The 12,534-nt window shown below is 44.0% G+C and overlaps 1 protein-coding gene across 2 annotated transcripts in view; it reads left to right on the forward strand.

Moving 5' to 3' along the window:
* LOC138601852 (rab GTPase-activating protein 1) overlaps window positions 1-12,079 on the forward strand; it is an 87,583-nt gene extending 75,504 nt beyond the window's left edge. For both annotated transcript variants that reach the window (XM_069673118.1, XM_069673119.1), the window contains 3 exons: window positions 4,001-4,072; window positions 6,730-6,930; window positions 8,379-12,079. In XM_069673118.1, the coding sequence (XP_069529219.1) occupies window positions 4,001-4,072; window positions 6,730-6,930; window positions 8,379-8,501 (396 nt within the window). In that variant the 3' untranslated portion in view covers window positions 8,502-12,079. The remainder of the gene's footprint in view (window positions 1-4,000; window positions 4,073-6,729; window positions 6,931-8,378) is intronic.
* The last annotated feature ends 455 nt before the right edge of the window (window positions 12,080-12,534 follow it).

Here is a 12,534-nt window from a genome sequence, read left to right on the forward strand (position 1 = left end):
GATACGTTTGATTGTTAAAAGAAAGAAACACTTCTTACATATGTGCAGGACAACATCAGCCAGGAAAGAGGTACGGCTTCGTCCACAGGGGCAAAAGTTTCACACAGGAGCTTTTAAGTATTAATCTCGAAGATTTTCATGAGATAACACAATGGTGAATGAGCCTATGGCCTAGTGATGAAAGCCTTTGCATTTGTAGTATATAGTATTATTAAAGCCTGGGTGTCCGGTGCGATTTTCGCGGAAAAAATCACAAGCGGCGCCCAGTTAGTGACGTGTTTTTCACCCAGCAGTGTTTGGTCTGCCAGAGAGAGTAGGCGGAGCTAAGCGGCTGCTTTTCCGCTCTCTGCAAGTGTTGCGAGTAAACAGTAATCTACTATGGCTGAACAAACAAAGAAAAGATTGATGACTACAGATACAACTTCAACAATAAGTGACAATCCAAAGAAAAAGAAACAAACTCGACGCTCAGATGAAGGCAAACAGTCTGAAAAGGAAAGCGACCGTCAGCGAGGAAAGTCAAGAGTTACAACTGTAACAAAGAGAGGCAACCGTGGATGTCTGGTTAAAGTGTCCTCCTGCAATTACCATATATCGCCATTAGGGGGCACCCAAGAGAACGATACTGAAATCTTCGAGATTGTAAGTTTAAGTAAGTAGAAGAAGTAAGTGAAGGTAACAGAAACAAAGGCTGTGTTAGAAATGCCGTACTATATCCTATATACTGCAATCTGCGTTCGGTGGTAGTATGTAGTATGGAGGAGCTGTGCTACGGCAGGCGGAAGTAAACAATAGCCGCAGCTTCTTTAGCTATAGCGCCCCCTTCCGACGGGCGGAATTTATAGCTGGAATGACAAGGAGTCGCAGAAGTTACTGATGGAGCATAGCATCGCGCTGGAAAGGGTGCAGAGATTAGCGTGTCGACGCGGGTTTTGTGTTCCCATCAATGCCGATCGGAGCTGAGGCGATAATTAACCGGGATCTACTGCAGAGTCATTTGACCCGGGTCTGAATGCCGATTGTAGCCTTTCCCACTAACCAAAAAAGCGGGTGTCAGTGGGTGTTTTGACCAGTGGGAAAGGGGCTTATGTGTCAGGCCGACCATTCCAGGGTGTCCCCCTCTTCTCGCCAAATGACAGCTGGGATAGGCTCCCCCACTGGATGGAATTACTTGTTCTTTCATACCGGCTAGTACTGGCCATGTTCCTTGTGTGCACAGGTGAAAAAGATGAATTCAATGTCTCTCCAAGGGTTGGCTGGTTAGTCATGAAATGTTAGCTAAATCAAAAGTTATTTGGCAAAGCTTTTCCATATCCCATTTAGCGTATCGAAGTCAAACAGTACCTCAAACAGGTGTACATTTCTTTCCATACTGCTTTTCCAAGTTCAAAATGCACAGCCAAATACATTTATGTAAACACCAAGAGTGTCAAAAAAAGAAGAAAACAGCTACCCAGCTCATCCTGAATTTAAATAAGCAAAATCGTGATTGACAGCTTGCTTGCAGATGGCACAGCTATAAGACTGTAGACTGACATCTTATATAGGCTCTAAATCCCAGCAGAACCAGAGGATGAAGAGATGGGTATAGTAATGGTAGTTGAGAGCAAATGAAACAGAGGATGATGGGAGGGAAAGATAAAAGACATGTAGGAGGAGAAGGATGTATATCTGCTTGGCTAAAGATACACTGATAGATGTGTAGATTGATCTATGAAGGAGGAGGAGAAGATATACAGTAAGTGCAACAGGGAATCAAGAGATATGCAGAGAGCTGATGGAGAGATCCAGTTTGTCTGCAGAGAGGTGGGATGACCCGATGTTCCTGCTAGGATGACTCATGTCACATTGATCGCTCTGTTTATCAGCAAGCTAGAGCACAAGTGTGTGGGTGTGTGTGTGTGTGTGTGCGTGTTTGTAAGTCTGTCAGCGTGTTTGGAGCTGTGTGTTAGAGGTGGACTGCAGGAGGAGAGAAGGAAAAAGAAAGACAGATTGGGTTTATGTCAGGATGCACATGCATGCTCGGTGTGTTTGCGTCCTGTGAGCCCTGCTGGAAAAGAAAAGACCTTATGACATCACTAATGGACTTAGCTGTAAGAGTAAGAGGATGAAGTCTCTGCCGCAGAGACTGATTTACTAAGACGCACAAACAGAGGTGGAAGAGAGCAACAAGGTTGTGTACACTGGTCAGGAGAGGTGGGTGTAAGTGCTCAGTGGAAAAACTTTGCCTCCTGACTTGGTTTATGTTAAATGTCAATATATCCAGGCTCTAATCAGAGGAAAATACTACAAGCTTGTAGCGTGGAAGGTAAGAGTGGAAAAAGATATACTTTATTAATCCCTGAGGGGAAATTCAATATTTTCACTCTGTTATTAGAGCACAAAATACACACACCGCAAAAACAGGACCCTGAGGACATGCATAAAAAGCATAAAACAACTTCCATACTTTCCTTACCCGCTGCTACAAGGTGCTGCAGTGGTTAGCGCTGTCCCCTCACAGCTAGAAGGTTCCTAGTTCGAATCTCAGTTTGGACAAAGTGTGACTTTCTATGTGGAGTTTACATTTTCTTCCTGTGCATGAATGGGTTCCCTCCAGATACTTCCTCCCACAGTCCAAAGACATGCTCATTAGGTTCATTGGGGACGCCAGATTGCCTGTAGGTGTGAATGTGAGCGTGAAAGGTTGTCTAAGTGTCAGCCCTGTGATTGAATGGAGATCCAGGGTGTACCCCGCCTCTCGCCCAGCTGGGATAGGCTCCAGCCCAACCCCTAGCTTGAATTGACTTATATATTAATACACTCGAAAACATGCAACCTTGTTCTAGGCCCATAAATATGAGTAGAACGGTCGGTTGGTCGGTATGCTGTCCTTGCAAGTTACTTTTACCATTCAAAGCGAGACAGTTAGCGAACAGCTGTGATTCCTCCAAAAAGCACAAGGCGTAACTTTTCTTGACATTTTAATGAAGAATTCACACTTTGTAAAACTGCAACAAAACACAAGTTGCTTACTTAATTAATAAAAGTAAAAATTACAAACAATAAGGCACAATGTCAGGCCACGAATCTTCAGAATGGAAAACGCAGAGTCACACTGCTAGCTTACAGCTCTGCCTGCTACTAAATGACTACTTTCACAAGAACCAACTCAAAGAATCTTATTTATATCAAAGAAATCAAAACCACAGTACTTACGGATAAACAGTGTCCAAAGCAACAATGTAGAACGGTCGGTTGGATCTTCAATTTAAAGATGGGTCGGTTGGTCGATCAGTCGGTCGGTCGGTCGGATCTTCAATTTAAAGATCGGTCGGTAGGTCGGTCGGATCTTACATTTAAAGATCGGTCGGCTGGTTGGTCTGTCGATCGGCCGGTCAGGCGGATCTTCAATTTAAAGTTTGGTCGGCCGGTCAGTCGGTCGGATCTTCAATTTAAAGATCGGTCGGTCGGTCAGTCGGTCGGATCTTCAATTTAAAGATCGGTCGGTCAGTCGGTCGGCTCTTCAATTTTAAGATCGATCAGCCGGCCGGTCGGTCAGTCGGTCGGATCTTCAATTTAAAGATTGGTCGGTCAGTCGGTCAGTCGGTCGGATCTTCAATTTAAAGATTGGTCAGTTGGTCGGTCGGATCTTCAATTTAAAGATCGGTCAGTTTAAGAAAAGCTGTGAGGGGCTTATATTTAGTGTCGATTTTGGCACCCCCTGTGGTCAATCAGTACGCCATCTATTTGCTAACCCTTTGACTTTCTAACTTACCACTCACTGTGAAACCTGCCCAGTGGGTCTTGTTTGCTCTCGTAGGTCTTATAAAGGCATCAGCATTAAAAGCAAAGCGCAGTTAAAACTCGCACATGTAACTAACACAGCGCAGCTCCGTGGATACAATAGCTCCACAGTCTACTGAGTGCAGAAGCTCAATAAACATTTGCTGAAGTGCTAATTAGATCGACAGCAGTCTGAAGAAACCTTCTAAACAGCTGTGTCCTCTGCTTCTGATAGATCTGCTCCCAGCTGAGTGAACGACTGGAGAAACAACAGACGGCCAACCGAGGGGAACTGGAGAAGATCCGGGTGAGTTACACACACACACACAAACACACACATGCTTTACAACTTCTACTAATTAAGTGCAGCTCTTAGGAGTCAGGATGATCACCAGGGAACTGCTGTCACATTATCAGTGGTTATAATGCATCCTGCTGGTTTAAATGTACACACCCACAGTCATATTTCTTATCACTGTAAGAAAGTCGGGTCCCGACCCTCTTCGACAATATCTGCTCGGCAAAATCACCATTTCAAAACAGTTTCCGTCTCTCTCTCCCTGAGTTTGCAGGTATGTTTGGAAATGCATCTCATTGTCTTGACTGGCAGCGGGTTCAAAGCTTTTTCAGGGAAGAATGAGGAGTTAGTCGGTGCAGCCGGAGCCAGGCATCTCACTTCCAGCACTTGTGCACTTGGCTCGTGAACTGTTTGTTTAGACTGTAGCTGGGACAGAGGCCATTTTGGCAGAGAGCTGTGTCAGGGCTGCCCAAGGACTCGCAAAAAGGACAGACACCAAGGACAAGTCGTGTTAAAGATGTAGCAGGGCCTCTGCGATTGTTCGTCTGCTTTTTCTTCTACTATTTCCTAATAACGGTGCAGCAAATGCAATAACACTGCCGTAATTATAGCTGATATACGGGTGCAGTGATGTGCAGTGAGTAATATAATACATAATTGTAAGTTACAACAGTATACTGACGCATTTATTGGCTGAAACTACTTAAAGTGACGACACACAATTTCAGCTGGAGCACTCTGCTGCTTCATTAAAGCTCTCATCCACTTCTGCACTGATGAGCCTCCAAATGTTATGTGTAATTACTATCAGCTTTGACAGTTTAATCCAAATGAAACATAATGTTGTTACGAAACAAGACTCGTGAAGTGTTATTAAGGCAAACAACCGGGGGGGGACAACGCTGCTCCTTGTTGCAAACTCGGCCACTCATCTATCTGCGGCGGTCTCAAAGGGGTCAACCCAGTAAAAGTACCTGAATGTGGCGTTGTCTGGCAGCGCAGCCTGCACGGCCCCCTGTTCACAGTGATTTACTGTTGCCGCTCGCAAAAATGCCTGACGCCCAATAATAGCTCACCACATATTAGGGCGACCGAAAAGAGCTCTTTGACTAAAGAGGGGAGGCATAGCTGGCCTGTGTACTACACTAATGAGCTGCGGCGCTTCAGTAACTAAACAGAACAGTGTAAAAATACCTCCTCTGCAGAGAAAGGGCACATCCACAATGACATAACTGTAGGTATTTGCATTTATTTGAGACATTAGTTGTTTGGTTCAGTGGTTTTTAAGTCTGCACAAACGGTAACAGTCTTCTAGGGTTTATTCTTGGACTTTCTTTGTTGTATTTTGAAAGCGTATGCACGCTGATAATAGACTTTAAAAGGTTCAAAAATAGCAAAACAAGGTGGCCGCACATTCTCCCCATCCTCCAGCCTTTCACTCGCACAGATCTGACGCTTTGATTTCTTCTTGTGGAATTTTTTATGCTGACAGTCTTATTTTGTATTCACGCTCACACATCTCATTTCTTAGAGCACAGAAGGTGTCATGAAAATTGTTATTGGTGTGAGACAGTGGAAATAAGCCTCATGTTAAGACCTCGTCCGTGTGCAGAGACAGACAACTTAAAGAAGCATGTTCACCCCTGGAAAAAGCCACTGTCAGTCAAAGCTGGTGTTCTCTGTAATCGATAGAAGCAATAATATTTGAAATTGGTGCAATAGCTGTTGCACCAATTTCACACATTGCACAAACAGCTTGCGGTTTCGCCCATTCTACATTCCTACAACACCCAGAGTGCATTGTGCCCCTCCCACTGAAAGGAACGGCCCAGCGAGAGGCGCTGGAGTGAAATACTACCGTTTCAATGCAGGCAACGGCTCAGAGCGGTACGGAATCCGAAAATACGACGAGAATTTACCGGTGGATCGTCTAAAAAATCTTCTGTCTGCAGTCTACATTTCAAACCTGACGATTTTGAACGAGACATGACAACAGAGGCGGGCATCCTAGATTGAGGAAGTGTAGTTTAGCGAGCTCCCTGACCTCCACCAGATGACGTGTTTTACTCAATCTGGCGGAGGTTTTCCAGGGCCCATTGGAGAAGCAGATAGCGTCCTCCAAAGGCACAGAGATAAATTACATTTTTTTCCTACCATAATGACATTAGCTCCCCATGATAGCATGATCGGACTGAGGTTGAAAATTGGCGAACTGGCCCTTTAAACAGCTACTGCATATTTGAATTGAGGAATGGCTTTGTTGCTTTCATTGGGCAGCAGGACACGGAGCTTGAACGCAGCTTTCTGACTCCGAAAACAATATTCATACAGAAGCAGAAATTGTTGAATCAAAAGTGTGAATTACTACATCAAGTGCAGTAAATTAGTTTTGCCTTTCATTGTCACCTCCTGAGCTCCTGTACGTTTCTTTCCATCTAATTTTTTCCTCCTGACTCTGACTGAACAAGAGTTTGGATGCAAGTGTTTGTAACAGCATCAGCCCCGGTCATCTAATTGTCCTCCATCTGACCTTGAATCTCTCCTTCATCGTGCCTTTACTCTCAACATTCATTCTTACTACACAAGCAACTGTTAAAGACGTCTGTTATCACCTTGTTTTTGTTTCCTCTAACCTTTTCTCTCTCTTCTCTTTGATCCCTCTCTAGTCCAAAGTGGAGGGCTGTGAGAAGTGCAGCAGTCTTTTCAACAAAGAGGGACGCGTGCGGCCGGCGGTGTCCTCGGCACCTGCCGGGGGGACGGAGGAGACGGACGAGGAGAAGGAGGGTTTGAAGAACCAGCTGAGGGAGATGGAGCTGGAGCTAGCTCAGACCAAACTGCAGCTGGTTGAGGCTGAGTGCAAAATCCAGGTACGATAACACACAGCTTCTGCCCAGATCAAATTACTTACTGAACATTATACTGTCATGTTTTTTAACTCCCAGTATCATCAATGATGTGTTGACTGAATGATTCAACTTAAGTCATACTAGTTCTGTTCCTATCACAAGTCATCCAGCTGATTCAGAAGCCTATAAACAAACACACCTTTTGTGTCAGTGAGTCTGCTGTACTGCTCTTTGTTGTAGTGACACATTGTCAGTTTTCATTGAGAGCATAGTGCTGGCTTTATAAAGGGTCTGACAGCCTGAGATATTAATTGAGAATAAATAGGTTCCAGGCAGTCTTGCCTCAAGGTGTGGGATGTCTTGAGACACCCATTTCTTTATATCTAGTGTCCATGAGCCGAGTGTCCCAGCTGGGTGTAAAAAACAGGTTTTTTCTGTCAGTCTATGACCGACTTCTAGATTCGAGTTTACACCGAGTGCACCAAGTGTATCTGAAACCGGTCGTAGCTGCGCCCCGTCTTGTGATGCGCGTCCACGTGAACACTCACAAAGCGGAGACTGTTGCCAAGCAACACACTTCTTCTCTCTTCTCCCATCAAATTTTCTACAGAAGATTTGGGTAACACAAAACAAAAACCAAGACAAAAATACAATTGAGGAAACTCAGAGAGTTTCTGAACAACACACACAAACAAAAAAACAAAAGCTATCAACAAGGAAATTGATCACTGCTGCAATCTATAATGACAAACATGTTGTCTGATGTACATTTATCATGCCTCCCACAGTGTTTTGAAAGGCCGTATAAAATCAGAGCTCAATCAGCACCTGCAGGTCGGGGACAGCGCCGCGTTTGTGTCCTACACACGCTGTAGCTGAGAGGAGAGCTTCAAACAGGACTTGTCTGTCGAAATGAAACCTTTCAATCAGCTCACTTTCCGAGTAGATTTCCAGTTTGTTAGTCCGATCACGGATGACTCGCTCTCGTTTTAATGCCGTTTAATTCATCATCCTGTATTTAAGTCTGACTTTCTTAACACCTGCCCGCTCCCGGGTGCAACACAAACTGGGCTTAAGTCTAACTGGTGGCTACCACGGTGCACTAGGCCAGACGTAACGTTACACCCAGGCGTACGACCAGCTGGTGCACTCGGCTCCATGTGTCTAAAGCAGTTTAAAAGGACATCATAGTCTCTTGAGTTTATCAACCTTTAAGAAGCACCTTTGGAAATAAGTGCAGCTGAAACTGAGGCTCCACAAATCACAGCAGGGATGTAGCTGTTAATGAAATCAATTGGGAGCTCTATTGGTGAGCCTGACTCAATTACTAAATGATGGATGATATTGCAGTGTGTGAAACTATATTAAGGTCTAATAGAATTGCAAAAGAGCGTCATATGAAAGTGGGGAGCAGGTAAAATATTTGTACACAGAGGCGCGTACTAAAAACCAGTGTGTTCTTTCTCCAGGACCTGGAGCACCACCTGGGTCTGGCCCTCAACGAGGTGCAGGCCGCCAAGAAGACCTGGTTCAACCGAACGCTCAGCTCCATCAAGACCGTCACCGGGACCCAGGGCAAGGAGACCACCTAACCTGATAACACCTCGTCTGGAGCGTCTGTGGACGTCTAACTTAACCCCAACGGGCCATAACTTTAACTCGAACACTGACCGTTAAATCCCAGGATGACCATAACTACAGACTGTGTCTCTTCATGTTCCCCGCTTCCCTTCCCTCCTGATCTAATCAGTCCTTTTATTTCGTCTCCTCTTCAACCCGAATGACTACAGCCAAATGTGCTGATGAGAAGGGGTTGAAGAAACACACGGTGGAAGTACAACGGTACCACTTTCCCCAGAGAAACAATGTGCTTCCACCGGTCACAGAAAGAAAAGCTTCATTTATCTTTGTCTTTGTACTGCTGATATTAAAGCCCCGCAGAAGGAAGGTAGGACATCTGAACTGTTTCTGTCCTGACGGGATAGAGAAGAAAACACTCCGTCCTTCCTTACCGTTCTGCGCGCTGCCCTCTAAACTACTGGCAGAAAAACCAACCAGTCCCTGTAAAATGTTCGTTTAGGTACGAGAGCTAATAGACGCCTTTTAAAAACTGAGCTTTTTCTAATTTACGTTAAAACCTTTTTCCTTTTTTCTATGTATGTACATGAATGTGCTTATGTAAAGAGGATACGTGTGTGCATGTTTTTTTGTTTTGTGTCGACTGTGAGGTGTTCATGTGAGTGTGAGAAAAACGTGTGAATGCATAAATAATCGACTGAAGTAACGTTAAAGACGTGTGTGTATAAAGGAAAGAGGGAGCGAGCGCGTGGAAGTCCAAGGGAAAGAAAAAGCACTAAGGTTCTGAGTGTGTGCATGCATGTAAGGGATGATTCTCTTCCTGGTTGTCTCCTTTAATGTTCAAATGTGTATATGAATGATGCTAAAGAAGAGTTTGCTGACAAAGCCTTGATCTAAAGGTCGATACAGATATGAAAATATCATTCACAGTGAGGAGAAGACGGAGAAGCATTACACGTGTTGATTTTCAAAAATTCAGACATAAAACGTGTCGGAGGTTTGTTTGGTTTGGACGTCGCAGCACAAAGAAACTAAACAACTCCAAAGCACACAAACCTCTGCATGTGTTAAACAGTATGTGTGTGTATGTTAGGAGGACACTGGCGAACCCCAGAGTGGTGCAACTATGTTAAAAACCATGAACAGAACACACACACACAAAAGCAGCATTACGGCTGTACTTGAACGCACCTTTAAAAACCCGACCCTCTCTCCTGGCGCCGGCTTCTCTGTGATCTTTGACCTTTGACCTCTGGCAGTGTCATGTTTGATACTTTGCTGAGCAGGGTGGTAGGCCGTGTTGTGTTTGCTTTCCACGCTCCAGTCAGACTTTTGGGATCCTTTTTACCTGTACGCACACACACGAACACTTAACTACTCTGTTTGTTTTATATTACAGGTAGATACAGGACAAACACAGAGTGGCCACTTTATTAGGAACACCTGCACGTTAAAGGGGGCCTTCAATGTCCTCCGACAATGCAGACAGGTTTGTTTGTTATAGGTGCTAGCCGAGGAAGGTCATCTTCGTGCAGCATAAAGAGGAAATGGGAGTGAAATAAACATGCCTTTATAGTGAGAGAGGTCAGAGGTCAGATAGTAACAGCCTGCAAAACAGGAAGGCCCATAGACTGTATAAAATAACTGGACGTAGCCACTTAGCTCCAGTGCAGAGGTGCTTTAAACCTGCATTATTATTATTATGGCCAGCAGGGGGCGTCTGCACTGGTTGCCAGTTGATTTATTACCTTAGTTAACATTCTCCTGAAGAGGTAACGGTCTCACCTCTAGTTTCAAGTCGTATTCAAAACCACATGGTGTTAAAGAGGAAATGGGAGTAAAATAAACATGACTTGTCTTTGAGAGAGGTCAAAGGTCAGATAGTAACGGCCTGAAAAAGGAACAAGAAGGCCCATAGACTGTATAAAAGAAGACATAGCCACTTAGCTCCAGTGCAGAGGTGCTTTAAACCTGTATTATTCTGATGGCCAGCAGGGGGCGTCTGCACTGGTTGCAAAAATATGTCCTGTTGTCTGGAAGTTTATAAGAAAATAAGCCTATTTTCCACATGATTTGCTAGCTTAGTTAGCATTCTCTTAAGGGGTTAACGGTCTCAACCTCTAGTTTCAAGTCTTATTTAAAACCACATGATGTTTATGAAGTACATTTTGGTCACATTTAGAACAAATTAATGATATTTTAGGGCGTGGCTACCTGTGTTTGACTGGAGGCTACAACAACGACCAGGATAGATCCTTTAGATACTAACTAATAAGTAGCCACCCTTTTGTCCAAATACAGATGGCAAAAAAAAAACAAGATGGCGACGGCTAAAATGCAGAAAAACGTAGTTAGCAAATCACCATTATGGTAGGTACTTCTTTTGCACAGATTATGGGAAGGACAGTAAGACCCAGATCAGGGAAGATGGCGTTGTGAATCTTTGCTTGAGTTGAGGCAAGAAGATGAAGGCGGGCCAGACAAGTGAAAGCCAAAACAGGTTGAATTATAGTTCCTGTTTTTATAACAGACACTATATTTTATAACTATTTTCCTTGGCTTAAACTAGGGTCCTTTAATGTCAGCGGACTGCCTCAGAGCACAAAAGTACTCTTGCTGTCCGTGTGCATGACTTCCTGGCTGCGATGACATCATCTCAAGATGGATCCAGCAACATGACAGAAACGTGTGTTTACTCCTATATCACACGGACTATAGTAGAGCTCATTAAAGATGAGGGGGAATATAAACACCAGCTTCTGAAAAATCTGAAGGAATAGATCAACTTCATACGACCAGCATGGAGCAAAACTCCTCACAACACCCTGGTAAATTCATGCCTCACAGCATTCAGGAGTTAAATATTAAAGTAGGGCCAGAAAAGTCCCACCCATAAACCACTGAGTCAGCTGTCAGAAGTGTAACCCTGCACCTGAAGTGTGGATCAATATCACAGGAGTTACACTGAGTTTGAGTGATGTCGCCAGAGGTCACAGCAGGGGTCAAACTTGTAAGCGTTGTAAATCAGTCCAGAGGGGATCGGGGGGTTAAAAACAAGTGCTTGTGTGTGTATTCATATTTAGCAGAGCAGAAAGGGGGTTCAACTATATTCCAGTTCATAAATCATATCAGACTGAAAGAGAATCTATTCTTTCAGCCTGAAACAAACAGTTGCTGTAAATTGCATCAAACTTGAAGGTTGAATCTGATTGGCTGGACTCTACTTGCGATGTCAGAGGAAAGGTTTCGACAAGGTCAACAGGCCACTCCTCTAAAGGCACTGGGTTGTACATAACAAACATGAAGACCTGATTTTTTTGTTTATGATTTTCTACTCTGTAACTATAACTAATGTTGCCTACTCGTACCTACCTACCTGCTGCCGTGCTACAGTTTAATCCACGACCATGTTTTATGTTCTTAATGTTTATTTTTTTGCTCCAAGCTTCTCAGTCAGACTGCTGTTTGGTTTATTAAATGCCAAAACGTAGCTTTATCATCCAATGAGAAAAACATTATCAACGTGTGGGAATTGTAATAGTGTAGGATGCATTGTGTATACTTCATGAATTTCAATATAAAGATATCAACACAAGAGAATACCTCCGCCTCGCTCTTATTTATTCATTTACTTTCTGCTTCTTGGATAAATGAAAATCAAACCGTCAGACAGCTCAGGTCAGGTCTCGTATTCACGCTTCAGTGGAAGCTTCTCTCTCTGAGGCTGCTTTGTTTTATATCCCTGCAGGCTGATTTAATTTGGACGGCTGGTTGAACAAAAGCAGACACTTTAAGATGTCAACCTGGTTCACTTGATAATTGATTCCCAGCATGTAAATACAGTGATGACAGTATGATACAATACTTGTAGAACCATGAGCGAAACAGTGCTTTCAGTTTTTAAACAGGCCTCACATCTAGAAGTTTCCTGATTCGAATCCCAGTTCGGACAAAGTGGTCCTCTCTGTGTGGAGTTTGCATGTTCTCCCCGTACATGCGTGGGTTCCCTCCGGCTCCTCCACAGCTTCCTCCAACCCCGCCTCTCGT

The sequence above is a fragment of the Semicossyphus pulcher genome, unplaced genomic scaffold (genome assembly GCF_022749685.1).
Source record: "Semicossyphus pulcher isolate SPU_LCO1_2020_fin unplaced genomic scaffold, fSemPul1.0.p SCAF_22, whole genome shotgun sequence".
Lineage (NCBI taxonomy): Eukaryota > Metazoa > Chordata > Actinopteri > Labriformes > Labridae > Semicossyphus > Semicossyphus pulcher.